Consider the following 26392-nt stretch of genomic DNA (forward strand, 5'->3'; position numbering starts at 1 on the left):
TGGGGATGGAAGGAAAAAGTGGCGCCATGATAGTGATAATAGAGACTTTTGTCTTACATATATGATTATTATGATTATATTATTATTATTTTGTATTTAACTAATGTGTAATAGATGTTATATAATATACATAAATATTTTTCTGTATCAAATGAAATATTGTATATGTACGTACTTCAAATAAATGGTGAAAAATTATGAAAAGTAGTTTAGTTTAGTCATTCAACAAGCTCAGTGGTCTAGTCTTGTTTAGCGTTTATCCTATGTCTTTTGGCCCTCCCGTTATTTCACATTCTTCTATTACTTCCATGACCATGATCATAACGAATAGTTGAGTGTTAGATCTATGAGGTATCTTGTTCATGGTGTAATGTTCTGAGAGGTTAATTATTTTACGAATCTACTATTGTTGTTATTGGAAGATGGTTTAATAACGGGAGAAGGCTTTATGCTCTTTACATATTTTTTTCAATTTTATATGTACATTGAAAGAAGAAACGTGAAAGACTGCTCTATTAGAAATACTAGCATATGATGTATATTAACAGATATTAATAACGATAAAAATGGAACAGCTACAGACTGCACTGACAGCAATTAAGGTATTACGCTCAAGTGTTGGCCAAGTCTTTGACTCTTTAGGAAATGGACTACGTGCTGATCATGGGGAAGAAAATAAAGAAAATAAATATTTGCTTGAATTACAAGAACTTTTAACAATAGTCAATGTCAACCTAAGGTATTAAATTTCTAACAATGCACTTATCATAAAACCATATTGTACTAAACATTCTTTTTTTGTATTTAGAGATGTTGAACAAGCTGTAAGCAGTTTAAATCCACCACCAGGACCATTTAATTTAGCAAGTACTACATATCTTAGTCAAGAAACAACACAAGAAAGACAAGCATTGTATAGTACATTAGTAAATAGTTACAAGTGGACGGACAAAGTTCATGAATATAGCAATGTTGCTCAAGCAATACTTAGCCAAAATTCTCTGAAAAGGTCTTATAATACTACTAGCAGAGTAAAAAGAGGTCGAATCCAAACGAGTAATCATAATGTTCCTCAACAGTAAGTTAAATTGTCTCAATGACATAGTTATAAGTAGCATAGTTTAAATTATAACTTATGAGTTAATATTAATGATTATTGATATATATTTTATTTCCTTTATAGACAAGTTGATTCATTAATAGCCACATTTGATAGACTTTTTAATGATATGACAGTATCTGTATCTCGACCATTTGCATCAAATGTAGTATTACATGTTACCCTAGGACATGTTTTAAAAGGAGTCATAGCGTTTAAAGGTTTAATGATTGAATGGGTAGTAGTTAAAGGTTATGGAGAAACTATGGATTTATGGACAGAGTCCAGACACAAGGTTTTTAGAAAAGTAACAGAAAATGCTCACGCTGCTATGTTACATTTTTATTCCCCTACATTACCTGAATTAGCTGTCCGATCATTTATGGTAAGGAAGTAATAAGGATAATAGGATTTGAATAATATAACAGATATAAAATTTAACTTATTCAATTCGTATTATTATTTTTACAGACTTGGTTCCATAGTTTAAATAATCTATTTAGTGATCCATGTAAACGTTGTGGTTTACATTTACACAGTGCTTTACCTCCAACATGGAGAGATTTTCGAACATTGGAATCCTATCATCAAGAATGTAAACCATAAGTATTCAGAACAAAATTGTAAATTCTAAAACTGATATTATATATAATATACTTTTGTTTTTTTTATAAAATATATTTAATTACATCGAAAAAAAGAATATTTGCTTTTTTTATATACATCTCTCTAACTAAATAATTAAAAACACCGATATTACTTAGTAAATATTTTTATTTGTAGATTTTAAAAGATGTTGTATATGATCTTCCCACTTAAATTTATCTGTTCAGCTTAAATACATTAATCATAAGTATGTAATTAAAATATTATAGACAATTGCTACGCATATATACAATTGCAAATAAAACCATGTTTGCAATATTATATGTTTGTATCTTTTTTAGTAATACAAACTCAAAATAACATTGCATGAATTGAAAATAATTAAAATGTTTTTCCGGAAAATATGAAATGGTTTCTCCTCAAAAAAGAGATCTATATAATGTTTCATAAATATAAAATTAACATGTAGTATTTTAACAAATTTGAAGATAAGAAATTGTTTGCAGGCCATTGAAGAGAAATTTATCTTTTTTAAATGAAATATTAACTTCTTTCCCAAATATCTGTGACCGAATATATATTCTAATTAAAATGAAACAAACTAAAAAGATATAACTTTTTTTATGAAATAAATATTTAGAAAGAAGAATCACGTCAATAAGTAGAATTTCTACCAGAGAAACTTTTCTGTGTTAAGATTTACGTATAATATACAAATGAGCAGGCATAATCTTTTTCTTGTCAGGAATATAATAGTTTTGCAATCGATGGTTTTTTCTTTTATCTGTACCCTACATATGTATATCATTCTTAATATTATTACATGCTATTTAGTTTTACATAACTCTAATTAATATTATGTAAATATAATTAAGTTATAAGTACTTTTCACATAACTGTACACATTCACATTTGGAATATTGGCGCTCTCCATGGAGCACAAGTCGTTAAAGTGGCAGTGAACTTATTTTACAAATCGTTAGTCTGATCACTTTGTTGGACTGTTCCAATTTTTTTTATCTTTCTTTAAGGCTCTATAAACGTTGCAATACTCGGTGAATTTAGTATCATATCATTGACTCAAAACTATATATGCAATCATAACTGATTTTGTTATCAAAGTCATGTCGAGTACGGATAGGTTCTCGCATAAAGGTTGCCGTTCATATATATGTATATATATATGTATATATATATATATTTATATGCATATTCATAATATTACAGTTTTAGAAACCAGTTATTTATTATATCGTTACGTGTGGATGAATTATAGTGAAATTAATTTTCTGATACGAGGAAGTGTATTTTTTTGTTCTTTTTTTGAAAGCACTTTGAACACCTACAAATTACTTTAGACTTTAGACCTTCGAAAACAAGAGAAATGTCTCGTGTTTTGCAAAATTCATATGTATATATATGGCATAACTGCATCTCATTGTTATATTTATCTAATGACATTAATTATAATTTTCATTGTGGCGAAAGTAGAAAAATCGTTCATAGATTATCTTTTGTATCTTTTTAGATGTAGATAATTTTGTGTTTGCTTCGAAATGTTTAATGAATATATATCACAGCATGCCTTTTCTCAACAGGATAACAAAAAAAATCATGAGAGATAAAAATTTTATAAACGTAGTTAATCCACATCTAATAATCTCAGATAATTTCTCTTACTAATTTACATATAGTTTAACAAATTTTAAGACGTGAAAAGTAAATCCTTTGTTTGTCTTAAAATAATTTTTCTAACACAATACAGAGTTTTTTCTGAATTCGACTCATCGATCTCATCATTCAGATGCATAGTTAGTTTGAGTTGAAGTAATTGCAACTACAGTTATGTATAATTATCGTCTTTAAGCTTGTAATGATTTTAAAAAATGGATATGCTACCAGCACTCGGTCCACGATTATCGTACATCCATAACACGAGTGGGAAACGTACAGTTCATTTTTGTTCAACATACATGTATGATATTAACGAAGTTTGCAATCGTTATCATTAGCCCGTTACAATGTGCTACTATAAACTAGTAGCTATGTATATATGTTTGTATATCTCTAGCCTAAGTATCCATAATCAATAATGGAATTCTGATAATACTCTAATGCAAGGAAATCTACTTTAGCATATTTTCAGTTCAATAGCTTTATTGCCTTTCTCACTGATTCTGTATGATTTGGACAGCTTATAATTAAAAGTTTTCCCTTTATTTTGTTTTTTTTTTCATTAAATTATAGCATACGATTTACTGCACACGATGTTATTTATTTATTTATTCATTTTTCATTCTATTCTAGGTACTGTATCGCGATTATAACGCGATATTTAAATAGCAAACCGATTTGAGAGATTGTTTAATTTATTTATAAGCTAGCGCGAAAGAGAATTTACCGATGGTGTCAGTGTATTCTTTGGTGCTTATTACTCTATCTCTGAACCTAATTTGTGTGTAAAAACTAAAAGTAATCCGACCTGTTTACACTTTCCAATCGATGTTACGTATAATCATGAAAATAAATAAAAAGCTGTAACAGTTTAAAATAATGCTTTAATTTCTCTGTAAAAATCATATCATTTTATGTTATTGTATAGGATATATCTAATGTCCAATATAATCTTTGAGTGAATGAAATTTTAAGTGTTGTTTGTTCTCCAACAAAAAGATGGCGCTTGAAACAGTATACAGTGCATCCGGTCAATGTTCATCTCAGTTCGATTAAAGCGATCGGTTGAAACGTTTGTGTGTATCGGCATCGAATAGATATATCGCTCGAACGATGTAATTAATTTTCGTGTAACGCTATTTTGAATAGGGAATTAAATATACTATATCGAATAGTATAGGATTATCATACATCTTATGCAACGACATGGTAAGTACCATAGAAGTATACAGTATATACATCTATATACATATAGGGGAAGTTTTTCCCAAAGAATTTGTATGACATCAAATGAAGTGCATTTTGGTGTAAAATATTAACGACAAAAGGTAGTAAGAAAAGGCATGCCTCTAAATGTACGAGGTTTTATAGAATATTTTCTAGTCCAAACGAAAGGGTTTGACATTCCATAATAATTTGACATTTGTTAGTCAAAGCTTAATTCGTAATTCATTTTTCACTTCATATTAATACTAATCTTAACTCGTAAAAAGGTTTGTGTCGGTGTTATCTATTTAGTTTTAAAACTGACTATCGAAATAAAACTGCGCATGCGCATAATTCAAAACTTACTATCGCAATAACCAACACCCGTTCGTTTGTACCACTATATCCTCGTACTTTTATAAGATAAAATGATTGATCGACTTATAAATGTTGTTTTTATGAGGCACCGTATAACGACATACAACATTATCTTAGTTAATGTCTTTAAACACTGCGACTGTTAAAGTGATAGACCGAGTCCGTGTTTTGGTTTACTGCTGACTGAATAATAATTTGGTCGATTCCAGGTCCGAAATTTGTTCCTAACTTCAGCCGTAAAATTTATCGAATTTAATTTATCAACAAACACGTAACACATAACCATATTACAGTGCAATGACTTATAAAGACGACAGTGATACAAAATGACATATAATTCCAATAAAACCTATGAAATTAACGATATAAAAGTGAAGTATATATATAGATATACACCTTCTTTTCCTCTGGGGTTTCGTTAAACGATTCGTCGCATCTAGCAATTATATGTTCTATATTCTTCGATGTCGCACGAAGTTCAAATGCTTTTTAGTGATCACGATTCAACTTACGCGTTTTCTATTTTCTTTTCTTTTCATTTTCTATCTTTCAAACGTATGTCTAGGCACAATCACTTTCGCAACATTTTATTAGGTTCTTTTTCGAGGATCTTCATTACTTCGTCCTTCGTCTATTTTTTCCCTACGTTTCACGTGGGAAAGATTCTTACGTCTCATATCGAACGCTGCGGTTGATTCGCCTACCAAAATCGTATCGAAAAATCCCTAAATCATCGTCGAGTCTTTTCGATGTCTCGACCACCTATTTGCACTTACTATTGTTCTATCTTGTTCGGTAAATTGCAATTGGCAAATCCCGCGAAATCAAGAACGTTTCGATCTTGTATCTAGATATATTCATTCTTAGAGGTTACCTCACGTGCGAGCATACTCGAGACCGAACTAAATCGGTCGTTTGAGCTTCTCGCTTAAACGTTTGCGATCGACTTCATTTTATTCGATATTCGAATACAATCAACAGGTGATCCACATTTTCAACCTCTTCGTCCATTGAATCAGGCATGATTGCACGATACGTTACTCTCGAAATTCTCCGCGACACTCCAACTGATAGTGGTCGCGTTCACTGCTCGACGTAAACTGTTCCGCAAGAAAGCCGCGCAGGCCTTGCTCCTCTCCGTGATGATTTCGTATAGTTGATTCTCCAATGTGAGACTGTTGGTGGTGAGCAGTAGCGGCAGTGGGATTGACGCGTTCATGATCACTAGATTACCAATATTAAGAGGAGCTGTTTCCCATTGTCAGACACCGCTGTTCGGAAAGCGTGGCGGGGGAAGCGGGGGCGGTGGTCTCTCCGGTTGAGCGGGTGCGCCGGAAGATCGCTCTGATCCAGCTGCAAACACAACTGTTCACCAACATTAATCAGATGCACATTTTTTCCATGCGCGTTTGCAATACTTGTTACTCTACTCTTGGCATTCATCTACCAAACCGTTTCAATTTAGATAGACGACAAATAGCAAGCCTCTACGATTCTTTGTAGAAAGAAACTGTTAAAGGATATCGAGCTGTTTCTTAGCAATGTACCTTCGGGCCGTTTGCATTTTCAGGCATTAAATCGTTTGTTAAATGCTTCTGATTTATATTAAGATGAAGCAATCCTGTTACCGAGATTCAAATTTTATTACTATGTTCTTTTTTTATGACTGCAAATACTTGCTATCCTTTTTAGTATTTGTATAATATATACTTAGATTAAAGTGACCTTGATATATTTATGTACATATTATATGTTTGAATATTTTTCTATAATGATTAGTAGAAAATTAGTTTGTCTATAAGAAGTAACGTCTTATGTATTTAAAATATGGCAAACATGTTTCTGTATTTTATTTAAGAATATATTCAGATTTTTCAGAAAAGTAAAACTTTTTTATACTTGAATTATGTATTATCATTTTTATAGATTTAAAAAGATTGTTTGTAGTCAGCATCCTGAAATTTATGACATAAAGATAATTCTTCGCTAGAAAAATATTAAAAAATAATTTTATTTTCAATGATTAATATTTTTCACTCAATTATTTCTTAATCCTCAAGTACGTTAAAAAATACCTGAAAAACACAATATTATAGTTACAAATATTTATGTGATATGCTCATGAATATTAATTTGTATGTTACGAATATTCCATTCAAACGTTATCTGTATCTACCAGAGTGATGACGTTTGGAAGACTTAATGATTGTATTACGTTACTTATTTTAGTTAAATTTTTGTCTACATGATCAATAGGCAAACTGCGACTTCCACGATATAATTATCATTTAGCATCTTATCATGTAAATAAGCTCAAGGATGAGAAAATTTCGAAATAAAAATACGGAAGATTAATATTTACCATTCAGAGTTTTCTTTTTTCCTTTTTTTTTTTTTTTTTAATCTAAATGAAGTAAATTACATTCATGCGGACATGCCCATTACGCCACACATGCTCCAACTGCGGTAGTATTGAAAAAGTCGGTCTTACAGTTTCATATAAAAAATAATGATAATGTGATATATATAATTTGTTTTAAAATCTTGTAAGTTTAACATTCATATGACTTCTCATTCTTTTTATGCCTTTACATTTACAAATCGATAAATCGATCTGTGGAGACCATATGTGTTAATGTAAGAATCCTTAATGGCCTACCTCCATTTAAACTACTACAAAGGCCAGTGTCAATAGCGCATGTATACTCTTAGAATGGAAATGAAGCCAATATATCTACTAATGTTATTTATAAGAATCATAGGAATACTTAGAATTGACTAGAATCAGATATATAATAGGACAACAGATTATCATACTGCACACAGATGACAAAAGAGAGACATATATACATATATATATATATATGTATATAAATCATAGAGCTCATAATGCTGAGAGTTTTATCGAACTATGATAAAAAAAAAAGGATTACGATAAAGTAAGTACGTGTCTACTTCTATTCACAATATTCCTTAATATTTACAACACCTATCATTTATATTCACATATGTGGTGAGGTCAGGAATATAAGCTCTATATGCAAATGAAAGTATATTCAACTATATTCAACTTTTAATCGAGTGTAATGGTGTGAGTGTTTGGCTGAAGCAGTGTGAGTAATGAAAAGCTAAAATAGAACTATGACCGATGAAATGCAAGTATTTAGTTACGTAAAGTGAAAATGAACTTGAGACAATTAAAATTTCGAGATAGTAACGATCTTTTTTTTCCCCTAAGAAGAAAAGAACATCGTGTAATAATAAATTGCATTTCAAATAATTTACGAGACACAGTTGCTCTGATTTATGAGATCGTAAATTTCTAGTGAAAATTCCTTACCATAGAATAATAAAAGGTGAATAATTAGAAACGAACAGTTGAGGAATGAGCATTTACAAAAGATACCGATGTTGTTAAATTTTCGACGTCTAACGTCTTAAATATGTATAATACATCTGTGATCGGTGGTTGATTGTGATTAAAATAGCTTGTTGTCTCATTTACAACGGAATTATACTCGATTGTACTCCTCTAAATTGCTATTGTCAACACGAAAATATAGGTAGTGTGATATTGTTCTCTGCTAGGACCACTTGTATGTCTTGTAGTAGCGAAGCAGCAATGTAATTTTGATTTCATATAATCAGCACTTTGATTCCTCTGCACTTTTGAATCATACTGAAAGCAGAAAAATAATAGTCGCAAATAAATTTAAAACGAATGTATCACAATGAAACTACAAATAAACAAAATTTACCAACATACATAGATGGCATTATGACATGCACAATGACAGGTAGATGGAATAAGCGACAAGTAACAAACAATTCTTCGAAAAAACATAAAATAACTTGGATTGGACATAGTTTTATCTTATAATAAATTTTATAATGAAATACGTAATATCATATTTCTATCGCGATTCGTATCTGTCGATTATCGAAAAGGAAATTGAAAGAATTGTTTGTCGTATAAAGACGGAAATGACTATATTGGTGACAGATGATTGTGGACGATCTTGGTCAGGTTTTTAAGCCTTACATGAATCAGGGTGTGGCTTCTCCTCGGCCACCATCAGGGCTGCACTCTCTGCTGGCGGTATGTGTCCCTCTAATGCATTCACACAGTTTAGCATGCTCCTGCAAAACATCACGCGACTTGTCCAAGTTTCCGCTTCTTCATACATGTCTATTGAATCTTTCCTTCTCTTATTACATTCCAGATCTTCGTCAAGGGCATCGATTCAACATGCACCGACGTCGTAGAATTACGAGAAAACAGTACATCGCGTCTTATCAACAACTCGTCAACGTAAGTTACATATCCGTTTTTTTTTTTTTTTTTTGTTTTAGTTTATTTTATCCTAATTGACCTGGATTTGAATTTGAAAATTTCAAGGTTTATGACGTAATTCCGCTTATTATTTACTATTACGATAATTCATTATGTATTTCATTTTTGTTCTGTGGCACGCTATACAATAATACACTTGCAAAGTTACCATTAGTCGAACTTTAATTTTGCCTATTCTCGTTCGTTTATCTAGTTCCGAACTGCGCGTACGTTCGTGTTTTCTTTCTCGTCTCAAGAAATGATAATTCATTTCACAGTTTCTAGCCTTGTAGGATTACAGTGGTTCACTGGCCTGTGTAGTAGACTTCAAACACATGTACTTATCGACTGCATAATTATCCAACTTCGATACTATTATTTACTCTCGAATCGAATGGAACGGGTGTCCGCGGGATCGTTTGCTAATCATCGAGAAACGAAAGACAAAAAAAACGCACGCTGCATGAGACATTTCGATCTCTTCAGCGTGACGAATATTCTTAATTGATTTTCCCTGCAAGGTAAACGAAAATTAGGTCAAAAAGTTTGACCAACGATAAAAAAAAATTCCACGTCGAGGTCGTATGTACGAGTGGAAGAGAACTGAAACCGGTAATTAAATAAACAAACAGATTTATTTTACAACATAGAATATATGTATATATATATATATATGTATATGTATATGTATACGATTTTATCGGTGATGCCGAAATATTCGTTCATTAATATAATATATGCTAGTAACGAGTGTTCCAAAAAGTTTTCTTTTTAGTCTTAAATGTGTGTGTAAGTCAGTGATACAATGATATCTTATAGCAGTTTGTGTGCTACGAGTATGCTAAATCGTTGCCGATAACAATTATTCCATTAGATTGACCGGTTACGAGAATCTATAGTGACCTTCGATTATTCGATTAAAATCGTTCTCAATTATCAGTTTTTTTTTTTTATATTTTTATGGTTTGTCAGTAGCATGGGTATGGTTGGCAGTGGTGGCGTCAGATAGGACGGTCTCCTTGCTAGAGTTAGTGGCGAGCTCCTCTTCCCTGCAATATAATAATGTTACATGGCCAACGAGCCTCGAATCGTTTTTGTGTTCGATTTTGAGAGAGAAATCCTAGTTTCGCACCGTACGTACAAGGAAGCTATTTATTAAAAAAAAAAAAAAAAAAAAAAGACATACAATACGCATTACGCATCTTACGTTGGAAGAATGAAAAAAAGGGGGTTCGTTCAAGATTCCCAAATACCCAAGCACCCTCGCAATTTCGAAGTACACTCGTATCGAGTTATCACACGCGGCACGCAACAACAGCCTCATCGACTGTCGTCCGACCAGTTCGATACGAAGTAGCCCGTTCTACTTCGTCAGACTTAAGTCGTGCTATCTATTTTTGTCGTGCGAATGATTAAAAGAATATAGAATTTTCCGGCAGAGATATTTCAAAGAAGCGAGAAGAAAAAAAAAGAAAGAGTCTGTTCTCCATATGTATTTTGAGCTTTGAGGACAAGTGATTCCTAGCGTCGTTAAAACCAGTCTCGCTTCAATCGTTAGAGACTGGTTTTTTCTTAAGAAGAATCATCGATATCATTTTATTAACGAGCTAGATATACAGTTTGTTGTTCAAAACTTTCCAATGCATAACAGTCCAAACTGTATATTCGTTACGACTGAAAAACATGGTGAACAATAGTATTGATAAATCGAAATTTCTTCGTGTTATGCCTTCTGCCATTTACCATAATTTACCTGAGCAGTATATAAATATAGATACAAAATATCGATGACATAAATGCGTTTACTGGCACAGTAAAAGTCAAACATACACAATAATAAATTGATAAGTAGCACTCATTCGATCATAAAAGACAAGAAGAAAATGGCTTTTTATACTATTTCTATGTCGTTTATCAACTAGCGTACGGTTGTTATAAACGAACAAATTTAATAAAATTCCACTAAATCATAAGCAACCATAGACCGACTATCGATTAGAGTTCATTCATATGTATATGTATATATATATATAGAAGCTGTTAACGATTCATCGAATGTTTCGGCAAAACCTTGTGTTAGCGTAATTCATAATAGAGAAACAAATGGAATAAAAGTAAAAAAAAAAAAAAGAGAAGAAGAAGAAAAAGAATAATTGCGTAGCTTGCGAGTTTATCAAGAGCTGCACTGATCAGATAAGGGAACTTGAACGCAAAATTGCTTTCACGCTTCGCGTTAACATTTCCCTTTTCTTTCCTTTTATTCATTTTCATTGTTACTTATTACTTCAAAAAAAATTTTCTTTTTTTTTCGTTTTGCGTGAACGATGATAGAATAATATGCAAAGCGGCTCTTGCTGCGTTTGCCTATCGAAGTAAAATATATCTATATCACTTTGTATACAACTCAGAAATGAATTTGTACGCCAAACAGTAATATAAGCACTAACATGCAATCGCACAGTACAGCGCCATAAACTCGTGCCAACTATCGACATGAAAATTATTCCAAGACTGATCTGTCGTCGAACATTTATCGGGTATTGGTAGACTAAAAAGGAGCATGCTGTAAAATACAAGGCTCCAGGAGGGAATCAAATGGTCGGGGCTGTTATGTTATAGCAAACCTTACCAGCGAATCGTTAGGAATTGTACTTTCTTTTCTCTTTTTCTTTTTATATTCTCGCAAGATCGCTAAAAGCATTCTTCTTTTTTCTTTTTTTTTTGTATTAATCACATAATAGCCCTGAAGAACTATTAGAAACTGTGAAATGTATCTTCGCAAAAGAAAAACGAAAAATTACAATTTGTCGTAAACGAGTTATTCATGCAATCTATGTTCTCTCCTTTATTACGATTAATTAGCCTGACTTAGGTAGCGCATGAGATGGAAACTCACATGAGCTGATAGTAAGTAAAGATGTTTCAACATGCCAGGCTGTTAGACCGAAGTTAATGGTAGTCACTTAAAATAGGCAGGGACAGGATTATTTTTCGCTTGCAGAAGCAATGATCGAACGATAAATTCAGATCGAATTCGACACACATCAAAGTTTCACCTTCGTATAAATAGAAATGTTAGAGCAAATAGTAATATATAGAGAAATATTTATGCGTATAGATTCGAATGGCTTGGCGGAAATGAAAAAGTAAAAAAAGAAAAAAAAAAAGAAGAGGAGAAAATGGATGAATGATCGCTAAAAAATAATCCTTTCTTTTAAAGACGACTAGTGGTGTCTTTGATAATTGTTTGTCATGCATTTAAATAATCTTTAGAAATTCATATGGTATATCGTAATAAAGCCACCACAGTAACAGGGAATGTTTTGCGTGACTCACCCATAAAGTCTGCTGTCCCGCAAGCTGCTCCTGCTCCAAATAACATAGAAAGCACAATTACGATATGTAGAACATAATTCGTCATCGTATAAAACAAAACAGAGTACGGAAGTTTCAGAACTTAAAGAATTTATCAGAACCATTAAATAACGATTTATTGAAATAATACATGTACAATATGCTAAACAAATAAATATAATAATATCCATTTGGCCTTGGGGAATACGTAACGATAAGACTATAAAGCTTCAAGCTGAGCACGTCTTACAAATGAATATCTATAATAATTACGGAAACTTCAAATAAATCACAAGGTTGAAGGTAAAACAAACGATCGTAGCTTCGACAATTAATTTGGTTCGTTTATTTTAATCGCGTATGCGACAACAACAAAAAAGAAATCATTAGATAGATGGTATTTATAGTCGAACGAAACTATTACTTATTAAACATAGAACACGTGAATCTACGAAAACAATGTTGTACCTTCTGTATATTACAAGAAAGACTTTGTTCGGTGTAACGTCAATGCCGAAAATTTTATTGGCAAATACTACTATGATACGGTATGAACAATAAATTGTTACTATACAATCATGCGACAATCACCATGAACGTTTTCATGATATTATACACATATTATAATCTCGATTATTTGTTGCTGAATAATTTCCTACGTTACGATACGAAGTTAAAATCTCGTCTTGTATGCGATCGAATTTCAAATCTCTGTTCCCAATAATGAGCTTTTAGGTATTTAATCTCGAAACCTATAAACGTTAACGCTGTTCACGATTCTAATCGCAATCTTCGCGAAAGTATTATTTAGTTTTACTCTTACTCCGGAGATACAATTAACGAGCGTACTAGTACGTGTACGAGTCAACTGATATACTGATTTCGAAATCTATTTTCCTCGAGAAAATCGAACGAACTTTTATCACAGTTGAATCCGTATTATAGCCTCGATTAGGCAGCGATACACGCATGGACGTGTAGTGTGACATTAGTATCCTACCAAATTGATAGTACGTCCCTGTTTTACTATAGGGTAACGCATTTGTAAAACGTCATGTCTCATCTACACAATGTATAGAAAGTAGTACTAGAGAAATTGTGTTGTTGTATGTTCGATATAATAATAACATAATAGTAACAATAACGACAACACAATAATAATAATGAAGTCGATAGTACTGCGTAATTGTTGATTAAAAGAAGCTCTTACAGATTATTAAGTGTTCGATATAGCGTATTACTGTGCAATATTATATGCGTGATTCGATTTATTCCAAGATAATTGCTGCACTCGTATTTTCCTTTTTTTTTCCCCCCTCATCAAACGGATGTTTCGTGATTGTTATACTCTCTATTCGATTAATCGTTTTTAATCGTTATTAATCTTCGCACGATGAACGTATAAATATCATATCGATTGCCGAATCGAGTCGAAGTCGTGCACTTTCTAGCCTTCCGGTTTTTATTCGCAAGAATAGATTCGGATTTTCCTTTCATTTTCTACACTTTCCATTTGATTCGAATAACAATTAAGAATTCACGTGTTACGTATACGCTTGATGATTCGTCGTAAATTACAGACGGGCGGACGTGTGGACGGATATGATAACAGTATATCATGCATCGACAGGATACGATCGTTCTTTTCCGGGAGGAAAGGTAATAATTCTTTTCGCGTTTATCGTTAACGGATCGACACATGTTATAAAACGTGAATACAAAGTCTTCCGTTAGTTGGATATTTCTTCACGCTCCGTGACAACAAATGAAAAGCGGGGAGCGAACAAAAATGAACAAGCTGTCTTCTGATAGAACCATCGTACGTATAGAACGATACGTATACGTATAATAAGAAAGAGATCGATGGAAATCAGCGAAATAAAAAGGGCTTGAGAACTGAAGATTATCTATCTAATGATTTGCTATACGTATTAGGAATGGTATTAAGTGGCTTATTTATTGCGTACCTGTCATTACCATGCCTGAATAAAGCTAGAATTTCTTCGAACGTTTTATTCTTGGTCTCAGGTACCTTCTTGTATGTGAAGATCCAGAAGATGGCTAGGAATGCACTGAATGGTAGGAACGTGTAGTTTTCAAGGCTAGTCTGTAACACATTAAAACAAAGAGCTAACGTGAAACTAACAAACTTTTGCTTGAACTGTTTCTTTCTGCTTGAAACACTGTCTTTTGTCTATGTTTCGATTACGAGTACCTTAATCCTCGAACGGCGTTTCTAACAAAGTAACATTTACGTGTTATTATCCTGATAAACTATAACGAAACATTTTATTTCTTACGTACAATAAATATAGTTATCGCACAGATGTAGAAAATCTTTTAATTTGGTCCTTCCCTTTATTCATATAAAAATAAAATATTTAACGTTTCGACCACCGTTGGATTAAAGTTAAAACACTCGAAAACACGAAATCCCGTAGAATTTATTTGTCTCGAATTGGACGTTTTTTTTAAATTTAAAGAATATCTTACCTTCATACTTGGAAAACCGATGCCAACCAAAAAATTAGCCATCCAATTGACAAGAACCGCGATAGACATGGCCGCAGGTCTAGGACCTTGCGAGAATAGTTCAGCTGTGATCATCCACGGGATGGAGCCAGGCCCGACAGCAAAGAATACCACGAAACTGAGCGTCGACACGACCGACAGATAAGACATCCAGTCAATCATTTCCTGCACATAACCGAAAAACTCCTATCAGGCAGTAGAATCGTGTTCTTCTTTCCTGAGCAGCCGGAGGAGTCTCTCTCAGAAGAACAAAAATCGTAAGACCTACGAAACTCAACGAATAGAACTGAAATGTAATAAACCTGCATGCAAATAGTGCAGCTCAACCCTGTGTTTAAGGCGATAATGCGATTGCGACAATGCGTATAACGTGCTCTGTTATTATGTACAGTAACATCTTTCTGTTTCAAGCGTTCAAGCGATATGACTGGCCATTTTTATATACCTAAGGAGTAACCAGGACACGTAGCTTATAGACCTCGGAGAACCTAAATGTATGAGAATAAATACGCGCCAGACATACAACGTTTACGCTCGAATAAGTATACATACACGTATATATATAGACATATATCTACCGTTATCGTATTAGGTCGTTGATCGACGTTAAAGTCTGATGAACTCTTGTAGCTTCTGCGTATGACTTACACTGTTTGCTTTACACGAATTGTAATACACATCGGAATAGCGTTGCGAAAGAAGCAAAAGTGCTACACACGTTTAGCGTACAGAGAAATGAAATTTAATCTCATCGTCGTAATTAATTGTATAGCCGTGTTTGGTATATTAACGTTATTATCGTTGATTTAATTATGCGCAAGAAGGTGACAGGTTTGAGCCGAAATATAGACTAATAATAAAGGGAGTAAATGTCTCCTCCAGGCAGTCACGAAAGAGGCCGTTAGTGAAAAAGGGAGGGGATGGGGTAAGGAGCGGGACAGGATTTGTAAGAAGCACAGTTACTTAAGCCTAAGCAAATAAAATAAAACGCATGCATCCTAGGTATTCGACACATCGACATATTTTTTAAAGATTTTCGTTGTTTTTTCAAATACGTTTGTATTTATGTAATTGGAAATTAATAATAATCTTATCATTTTATCAAGAATGGATTCGTTATGTGTCGATACACAGAATATTAGTAATTTCTATAACGCAAATTAAAAAATAACATGCAGGATTTAGGATAGACCTTACAAATTACATGAATGGTCGGGAGAAATAAAAATGAGTATCTCGAATGCATATTTATATACGTAAAGTGGTGATAATTCTCACTGTCGATGCAGTGCTGCACTCCAGCTGTGAACAAAGTGTTAGATACACCTTTCGCCAAGGTGCATGAAGTGACAAAGCACAAAGAGAGACAGCTATATACAATCCACGTTCTCTGTGGCGTAATTAACGTTCTAAGAGATCTTGATTTTCATCAACTTTCTACGTTCGACGAAATAACTTTTGTCAATGGCATATTTATTTCTCTTTAGCTTTTAGCGAAAGCCGATTAGTATTTCCTACTCGACCCTTGTCGCTCGAATAATTTAATCGCAAATGTACTATGTATTATCATTATTGATTTACACGACAATACGCGTGATCTATCAAGGAATAGATACTCTGTGGTGAAAGACGTAACATTTACTTAATTAACATCGATATTACAGTACGTAGCATAATTAAAGCGGAGATGTCCTAAAATTTGAACTTACCTTTATGAGAAAAGAAATTGTGATGAATATTGAAAAGATAAACATGCCACCAAGACCGTATAAGTGCAATGTACGCCTTCCTGTCCTATCCATAAGCGGGATGGATCCTAACGTCATTAGAACCATAATGGCACCTATGCCAATGGTTGCAAACTTGGCACTCTCCTCTGTCAAACCAGAACTAGTGAACAAATTTGTCGAATAGTAAAACACCTGAAACACACAGAGGGCAATTTCATGCGCTATTACATCCACTTTCGTGAATGGACCGTGTTGTGGAAGAGAAACGCAGCGCAAGTTCATCGGTTGAATTCGAAACTTCGCTCATGGAGACAGTAACGTATATGACATTTATAGACGACGATACTTACAGCGTTAATGCCTGAAAGCTGTTGGGAAAGTTGCATGACCACACCTATAACGAGAGGCGCTCTCAAAGTCGGGCTACATATGAGCTCTGTCATCGATATTCTAGACTCAGCTTGTTGAGCTCGTTCTTCGGCTCTCATTTCCTCGATATCCTCTTCTACTTGGTTACTGGCTCTCAACCTTCTCAAAGCTTTACGGGCTTCTTCCTCCCACTGTTTGGTAATGAGCAAATATCTAGAGCAGAGGATCAAAAGAGAGAAGCTGTAATCGTCGGCGAGGAAAGAAAAGCAGGGAACAGAGATCGTCTTGTACAAACCACTTAAGTAGGTACATATTACAAAACTCTATCGTCTAGTATCTACTAAAAGCCATAGCGATAGTTTTGGGAAGATTTTTCTTTATCTATACGATCGATGGTCTCTACCTTGGAGATTCGGGACAAACTGGAAGCAGCAATAACTGTAGAATGGCAGGGCAGATAGCTAGTCCTAAGAGAACAGGCCAACCCTCGTTTGTTCCAAGGATTTGCTCGATGCCCAGCACCTGGGAGACCAGGAGGCCCACCGTAACAGCGAGCTGGTTCACCGTGCCTAGGCCGCCTCTCAGGTTCAGTGGTGCTATCTCCGATATGTACATGGGAACCAGCGAGGTGTTTAAGCCACAATTGACACCGATGATGAACCGTCCAAAGAATAACATTTCGTACGAGTGAGCAATCTTTGTACAACCCATCAGGCACGCCCCCACGATGCCCAGCACGTTGTTTAGCAGTAAGCCCCCCTTTCTGTCAGCGAATGGAAAGAAAGAAAATATATAGATGAGTGATACAATAAACGATCGGATCATCCGATTACCTGATCGCAAGATACACGTTTGCACGATGCGGATTTTTAATATCGATACGTCTGGCGCGTAGGAAGCCCTAGCGAAATTACACGTAAACGAAATTGCTACAGTAATAGTACAAACCTGCCAAATCTGTTGGCAATTATCCCTCCGCTAAAACCACCTAGCATACCACCAATCGCAAATATGCTTACGGCCACGGAATATAATTTCTTCACGGAATCGTCTGAAATATCCTCCCCATACCTATCCTTGTACACGTCTTTCATAAAATTTTCAATATTCTGAAACGAATAAATCACATTTTATTTTAATTACATTAGGAACGTTAAGTTCTTTTCCTCTGTGTTCGTTAACACGTTTTCTACCATATTGAATTGGAACAAGAAGTCTATAACACATCGTACTTTGTCTCTTGTATTTTTGTACAATGTGTAAGCGCAATGGCAAAATATACTTTTAGCAATAAGCAATAATTGTTTGACATTTGTCTTTTAAACTGTCTATACGTGTGCGTGGCGTTGATAGTGAACGTGTTAAGTATTTAAGAATGAGGAACGAATATATTTAAATCGATCCTATTTATAACTGGAATATAATATAAATACAGTAAATGAAAACTAGAAAAAGGAAGAACATACCACTTCCGGCGCATTAATAACTCCAGTGTTGTATCCAAACTGCAACATTCCTAAAACTGCTGCCAGTATTGCATACGACAGGAAAAGTGTTAGCCCCTGAAAGCATCGAATAAAGTATTAAATTTCGAAGATTTCTATGGAAATTATTTTTCTTTTCTTTTCGATTGAAAGTCCAATCTAACGGTACAAACTACTTCAAATAAAATAATCGATGAACGGGCATTCTAGCTGAAACGAAAATCATATAACAAGCGAGTAGGGTAGAAATAATAATGAGAGGTGAAATAAAACTGCGCCGAACAACGGTCATAATTGTTTATTAAATAATAATTTGTCGCTCTGCTATATAAAATCATACGCTACAACAGATAGTTATCGTGCATAGGTACAAACAGACGCATAAAAGAAAAATCAAACAGAATAATCATAACACAATATGTACATCACGCAAGTAACCAAATATAATCGATATAACGATAATAACGATGCAAATCGATCGGTAGAAATAAACAGCCATCAAAAGCGGTAGCAAGTTTCTTTTTGTACGAAACATAAAATTGCACGACCAAGAAATAAGAATCTTTTTTGATCGTCAGAGATCAAGCGTCACCTGCTCCAAAAGCCTAAGTTTCCGTCGATGAGAATGTTCTTCTAGTCGATCCACGTATTCTCGTAATTCCTCTATTTCTTCTTTCACCTGCTGTACCGTATCTAGTTCGTGCTGCGTAACACATTAGGAAATACGATTTAGAAATCTGCGTATCTTAACACGCCCGTACATTAGAACGATTTAGGACAAAATATCCTTTTTTAAGAGAAGACATTTTTTTCTAAAGGAAGTATGACGTATACGTGTATGTACAACGAAACAACTGACAAATTCTTCTTTCTCGCTATATCTTTTTCTCTGTTTTTCTTCAATAACTAGGATAGAAAAGTCGATCGACATTCGTCGTGTTCGATTACTAATTGGTAAGCGATATCTCGTTGAACGTAGAGACCAACAGTACCTTGATCGCGACCATGTCCCGTTTGACCTCGCTGACCTCGCTCTGGCAAGACTCTACGCTCTTGGTGAGTTCCTGCAGCTGCGTGCGGATCTCGCAGAGGGCGACGGTGGTCTCCAGCTGGCGGTCACCCCGCTGCAGCTCGTCCAGCTTGGCACTCAAGTTCATACTCATAACGCTGACCTGTTTCTGCAGACTGCCCACACACACATACCCTCACGTGAATCTCGCTGGCTCGCCCGGGAAAATAAATCGACATTGTCGAGCACATTGACACACTAGACACGATCAAGGCTAACTATGCCTAGTCCCCTAAACAAGAAGTCCAACTACCTCCGCGCGGAAACTGCCGAGCCTTCAATAGCGTACGCTTACTGTACCGGGGTGTGTTCGCTCTTTCTCTCTTTTTTACTTCTATTTCTTTACTATTTTTTTTCTTTTTTACTTTTCTATTTCTTTCCTTTTAATCTACGTATACGCGAGGAGATAATGTGATTTTGATTATGATTGGGGAAAAAGACAAGATACTATTTCTATCGTGGTGTAATCACGTACACCATGTTCTTCTCTCGTGCTTTAAATCTCAGCGAGCCAGCGGTAGCTCGGCAGCTAAGGAAACGTTGGGGGTATACGAGTAGCGTGTAAACAGAGATATACAGACACATATATATATGTATTTAATATATCATATTCTGTTTATGTATATACGAACATAGAAATATATTAAATTGAAAAATAGCACAACGTACAAACGCCACTAAAAGCACGTCTAAACTGTGTGTAGGTGAGTGTCAAGGTGAGAAACACTACGGTGACATATATATATATTTAAATATATATATATATATTCTTTTTAATATATATATATATATATATGCATTATATATATTACATAGTTATTGGAGCTGTGCACATTAGATGGAAGTTTGTGAAAGTGAGAGATGGAAACTAGAGTCCCCGTTGAAGTGTAAAGTACGCTCCCGCATGTTTCAAATGATTCATCAAAATTTTGCAGTAAAAAACGATCATCCTTTGTTCCTTGTTATATTTTTCTTTTCTTCTCGATATCACGATCGTTTTCCCCATAAACGCGAGAGAGCTTCGGCACACGCGAAGCGTGATTACTCTACTGGCACGATGCGGGAATGTGCAAGTGGATAAGAAAAATATGATTCGATGCACGCTTTTAATTCGAACGTTGCATGTAGACAATGAATAAATAATATATACGCACAGATCATGATGAACGATCAGAAATCTCTCGATCGAAGGAGATTTTAGCAAACTTATCGATCGATGTGCACAGCCAAGCAGAAAGGTGATCTTTTAATCAGGGACGAAATCAAAGAAGAAAAAGAAAGAAAGAGAGAGAGAGAGAGAGAGAGAGAGAAAGAGAGAGACAGTATGTGTGTACGTGAGTATATGACAGAGTGAAAAAAGAGAGAAAATTTACGCAAGGCACGTCGAGTGACAAGTGAATAGTGAAAAATGAATGAACACATGAGCCTTAGTGGAAGTAGAGAGAAAATGTATGACCCGGATGATAAAGTGAAAACACAAAGAAAGAAAACGAAACATACTTGTACAGAAGGATCAAAAGGTACAGACGGGATAATAGAAAAGAGGGATTAAAGAAAATAATTAATTAGATAAGTAAATAGACAGGTAGAAAAAGAGAAATAGATAGAGATAGAGAGAAAGAAAGAGCAGTGATGATGTTGCCATGTACCTGGGAGGTAGGGAGACCATGGCTGTGTTCCGAAACTACAGTAGCCTCTATGCCTCCCCACTCACTCCTCTTGATTCAGTATTTCGTCTTATTCTCACAGATCTATTTGTTCTTTGCTTTGTTCACGACATATGTACGTACGTTGGATTATCCACCAAATCCAATCAATTGACTCTGAACGATTGCACAGCTTGTTGTCAAGTGGGTCCACAACCAAAGGTGGAGGGGTAACGTGTGGCGGGGGGTTTAAAGGCCGACGACGCCCGCCCCTGCCTCTTATCTCACTCTGTAAAACTTTACCTAGTTTGGAAACACAGTCGTGGTTCAGTCAAAATCATGTCATATAATGGTATATTCGCTCGAATTAGTCACGTGACGTCCAATTGTTCTAAAGGACAGGTTCGTCACGTGCGAAGACATTTCGTCTTTTTTTTTTTCATAAATTTTTTAATTTCTATTTTTTTTTTTGTTGTTCTTTTTCGTTCTTTTTCTCACGCATCGCCATGCGACGCGCCGCCAGCTTACTCACCCCTGCCTAGTCGCCCGCGTCCACAAGCGAGCTTGCAATTTGAATTGGGCCCATCACTTTTTATGCGAAACGATATCGATCGGCAAAATAATTGACAAAAATTAGCATGACCTCATGATAAAGTGATAAACAACAGGAGACACGCACACAAATAAGTCACAAAGGTGGCACATCGAAGTAACGATATATGAGAGTGTATCGATTAGAACGACGCCAAGGAAATGATCGTATCTGTCGCGTCTATATGGAAAACATATACATGTATATCTATGTTGTACACGTGTCAGTGGTAAAGCTGTTTTCTCCTTCCTCTGATCACCAACGAATTTCTCTTGTTCGTTTTCGAGCGTGAATTCCATTATAGTGCATTCACACAGAACAACGTGGTTTAAACAATGATCGGTGAGAAACGCTCATACACATACTATATACTGTGCGTGTGTTTCACACAACTAGTCGCGTTTTGCCTTGTGCATTCGCTGGCTGCATCTATTTCCCTTTGTCCCGTTTTCGATATTCTCCGTTATCGTCTTGGGTGCTGTTTGCGTACTTATTTGTGTACCTGACTTCGAGAAAAGTGACATGACATCGAATGGAACATGAGCAATCAGTGGTAAGCCTGCGAGCGCCGCAGCCAAAAGAGTTTCATGTAAAACCGTATAACAACGTATTACCGGTGTCTCGATATTACTGTTTATGATCAAGGGTGTGTAGTATGTACAAGTACAGGACTAGAGCGAGTGTGATTTATGTATAAATGATAAATGGCACGGCACAAAGCCTTGCATTGCATTCTCTGATACATAAAGAGTCTATGTAAAACGATAAGCAGGGAAAACGTCTGTTTCTTTTATCTTAATTCATTCTATATTTCTTTTATCTCGTTTGCTTCTTTTCTTTTCGCATTTTTGCTTTTTCTCTTTCTTTTCTTTTGCTAATTCTCTATTGTGTACTCTCCGTTCAATCGTTAATTCAGGTGAACGAGGCACCGCCACTTAGGCCGGGAATTACCTGGATGCGTTTAGAGAATATCGCAAGTATTGTTGGACATTGAAAAGAACAATATCCATGGAAAAGGTTCGTTGGATAGTAATTCTTGTCTACGAGAGAGTTTATGATCGATAAGTAAGTGCTATCGATTCGGGTACTTCGGGGCGAATAATAGAGAGCGAGAAGTGTTCTCTTAATTGGTATGCAAGTCTTAAGAGCTTATATACGTTGTTCTACTGAACTGCCGTGGCACTAAGCTAAAGTTACTTCGAAAGACTCTTATTTAAAATAGAAGGAATAATATTTGAAAAAGTTGACAAAGTTCGATTAACCCCTTACCTTACGATTTAACTTCCAATAGCGCGTTCCATAAACAACAACAAGGTCGATCACACGTCGAGCCATTTCACGGTTTGGCTGAACGTCCGCAGTTGTGCAAATCGCACATATCTTTTGATATATAAATACAATGTGTATGGTACAACTAATTTTATTTTCCAAGATGTTTGATAAATAATTACTACCAATTGATCGTTGAACAAGAAAGATTTATTATCTTAAAGTAAATAATAAATCAATAACACCGACGTACCACGTCTCTCACATGTGTTGTTCATGTTTGGCCCGATCGACGTACCACGTCTCTCACACGATACTGTAGATTAAGGGGTTAACCACGGTCGCAACGACTTACTTAAACGCAGGGTTGCTAAGATTAATTCAACTACGTTTTAATCGCTGAAGAAACAAAGAACATAATAATTCTATATAAGAGCCTAAAGAGAGATCACTACGGAATATCAATACAGGATCCTAAGAAAAGAGGCGCTAAACTATGAAATCAGATGATAAAAATGTTTCGAGATATTCGTCGCCCGCGGGATTCGCCAAGATTAAAAGTTCACGATCGAATCTTAACAAATAACAGATTTTACTTTCCTTCAAATGTTATTTCGCGAATCGAACGAATTTCTTCGTCTCGTTGAAAACCGGAAAAGAAAGAGATCCTTCACGTTGTTCGAACATGTACAAGTTCGCGTCTCGTCAAGGAAAAAAAAAAGAAACAAAAAGAAGGAGAAACAGATCGGTAAGACCGAATGATCGATGGACCGGAAGACGATCGCCGGTGTCAGATACGTAAATGATCTCGGCCGGTACATCCAAACAATCCAGATAATTCTCAGAGACGTCGGTGGCGACGCCCATGTGACAACGTCTTCGACAAATCATTTGTACATCGTGTATAATTTTATTTTGAAACGTAAACTCTCCCTTTTCCGTGATAGCAGTGTCGCTCGAGGTCCGAACTCTGATCGCGAAGCTCGTACTATTCGACAATTGGTAGTAGTACGTGGTATAAAGAAGAGAGCCGCGTTATCATTGTACGATAATACTATATAAAATATATAAAATCGAAAAGACGCGTGGAGGTGTTTCACAGAAAACGTTAAGGTATATAAGTATAAGAGAGAGATATGTATGGTGGGTACGTCGGGGAAACGTACCTTACAAGCAACTCCCGTAGAGTGGCTTCATCGTCCTCCTGTACCTCTTCCTGCGTCTCATTACTGAACGTGCCGCGACTTGAGTGATGATGTTGATGTCGCCTAGTCGTCGGCCTACCGATATTGCCTGGTGGATACTGTCCGTGCGACCCGTGATGATGATGGTGATAGTGACCGGTGTTGGTGGAGGCCGAGTGCAAATATCGGGCGACGGTGCTGGTCGGACGCCCCCTGGTCAGCTTGAGACCGGTAACAGGAGGCGGCAGTACGGCGCCTGTACCGGGCTCCACGTAACTTCTTCGTGAGGCATACTGCTCCTCCTCCACCCTGATGATGTCCTGACGTCCGCTCGATGGCCGATCGGCCGATCTGCTGCGCGATCTCGCGCTAGTTCCAACACTTTTGCTACTTTTACGTCCGGCCGTGCCGGCGTTGCTGCTGGCGGCGATTCTTTCACTTCCTTTGCTTTGCCTCCACCAGCTGCTACCGCCGACCTGTGCACCAAAATCGAGCCTCCCTCTTTCCTCCTCTTCCTCCTCCTCCTCTTCCTCCTCCTCCTCCTCCTCCTCCCCGACGGCGGCACCAGCCGGCCCTGGTTCCGTATCCTGGGACCCCGAAAGGCCCGGGATTTCTTCGTAGAGGCACTCCGAATCCGGGTCCGTCGACACTGCCGCGCTCTGCCACAACTGGTTTATTGGCTTGAAGCCGCGTGAATCGGCCATCGTTTGAGCTACACGCCAGGACACAGACACAGAGAGAAGAATTTATACAACATCGACATCATCCTCCCGTTCAACGTCTTCCTCGGCTGTGTTGACTAAAGACCACCCGATGCTGCATATCCGAGGAATACTAAGAGCAACGAGCGATAAATTTCTTTTTTGTTTTGTCGTTTTCTTGTTTCGTTGGTTTCGTTATTTCGTGTGTTTTTGCGTTACATTATGATGATTCTAAATCGATTGATAAGCTTCGTCTAGACTTTGCACAGCAGCGATTTTGCGGTGAGCTTAACGTGTTATAGTTCCGTCTTTTTTTTTTCCTAAATAAATATCTTTGCGATCGCTTTTTATCGTAATTGTATCGTGATTGCGATATCGTGAAAGCAGCCTTTGATCTTTCTTTGCTTGGTTTTTACTACGTGGCACGCCACGTTAGAAGCGTGGATACAAATGCGCAAGTGGTAATGTCATTCAGCCACGCAGGAAGCGGATTCGATAAAATTACACAACTGCAAAGAAGGAAGGGAGCTAAAAGAACGTCTGACCACGAATAAACAAAAAGACGACGATGAACGCGTGTACGCGTGATTCCATGTTACCGTGTTTCCTGATGATTCGGCTTGACGTGCAGTCAAACCGTACAAGTCCATAACTGTTTCATTGCAAATTAATCAGAACGATTCTCGCGTCAATTCGTTGAAAGTCTGACAGCAGCCAGAACGAGGAAGCACGATGATTAATTCACGCAAAGTTGCTCACGGTTTGTTAGAAACGTACATAATGCCAAGCCCGAGCAACTTTCCTGCTCGCTGACAGCGAATATTACCGCGAAAGTGCAGCCGTTTAAAGAGAAATAGAGAAACGTTAATGGGGAATAGGGAAAATTGACCGCTACTTTCGCCATTCGATCAAAACGAAGTCCTGCTCTGGAGCGTTACATGGCCGAACGACGTGAAACGTGAAATTTCGAAGAAATTTCAACACAACTTTCGAACGATCGATTAGAGCGAAACGAAGCTTATGAATTTTCATTCCAGCCGATGCGCACATGAAATTGGAAACGATGAGCCAGTTACTGCAAGATCGTGCTGCAGTAATTAAGCCGGGCTTCCTGCATGCATCGTACTGGCTCGTCTTACGACGACAATTAAAGTACCACAGTAACG

The 26392-nt window shown here is 36.0% G+C and overlaps 2 protein-coding genes across 18 annotated transcripts in view; one reads left to right on the forward strand and one right to left on the reverse strand.

Moving 5' to 3' along the window:
- Nucleotides 1-66: 66 nt before the first annotated feature.
- On the forward strand, nt 67-1728 carry MED27 (mediator complex subunit 27). Its single transcript, XM_069115132.1, has 4 exons — nt 67-739; nt 809-1078; nt 1184-1484; nt 1571-1728. The coding sequence occupies exons 1-4, from the start codon at nt 567-569 to the stop codon at nt 1703-1705; spliced, it is 879 nt and encodes a 292-aa protein (XP_068971233.1). The 5' UTR covers nt 67-566; the 3' UTR covers nt 1706-1728.
- Nucleotides 1729-5854: 4126 nt separating this feature from the next.
- Glut1 (Glucose transporter 1) overlaps nt 5855-26392 on the reverse strand; it is a 29851-nt gene continuing 9313 nt past the window's right edge. For 2 of the 17 annotated variants that reach the window (XM_069114625.1, XM_069114452.1), the window contains exons 3-15: nt 24508-25237; nt 19758-19950; nt 19358-19468; nt 18748-18843; nt 18230-18390; nt 17685-18044; nt 17263-17494; nt 16892-17104; nt 15144-15368; nt 14618-14757; nt 12633-12662; nt 9006-9103; nt 5855-6328 (exon numbers count right to left, since the gene is read on the reverse strand). In XM_069114625.1, the coding sequence (XP_068970726.1) occupies nt 6225-6328; nt 9006-9103; nt 12633-12662; nt 14618-14757; nt 15144-15368; nt 16892-17104; nt 17263-17494; nt 17685-18044; nt 18230-18390; nt 18748-18843; nt 19358-19468; nt 19758-19950; nt 24508-25229 (2685 nt within the window). In that variant the 5' untranslated portion in view covers nt 25230-25237 and the 3' untranslated portion in view covers nt 5855-6224. The other 15 variants (XR_011173390.1, XM_069114706.1, XM_069114544.1 and 12 more) reach the window with 15 other exon arrangements.

The sequence above is a fragment of the Bombus flavifrons genome, chromosome 1 (assembly GCF_040668555.2).
Source record: "Bombus flavifrons isolate JBK064 chromosome 1, iyBomFlav1_principal, whole genome shotgun sequence".
In the NCBI taxonomy this organism is placed as follows: Eukaryota; Metazoa; Arthropoda; class Insecta; order Hymenoptera; family Apidae; genus Bombus; species Bombus flavifrons.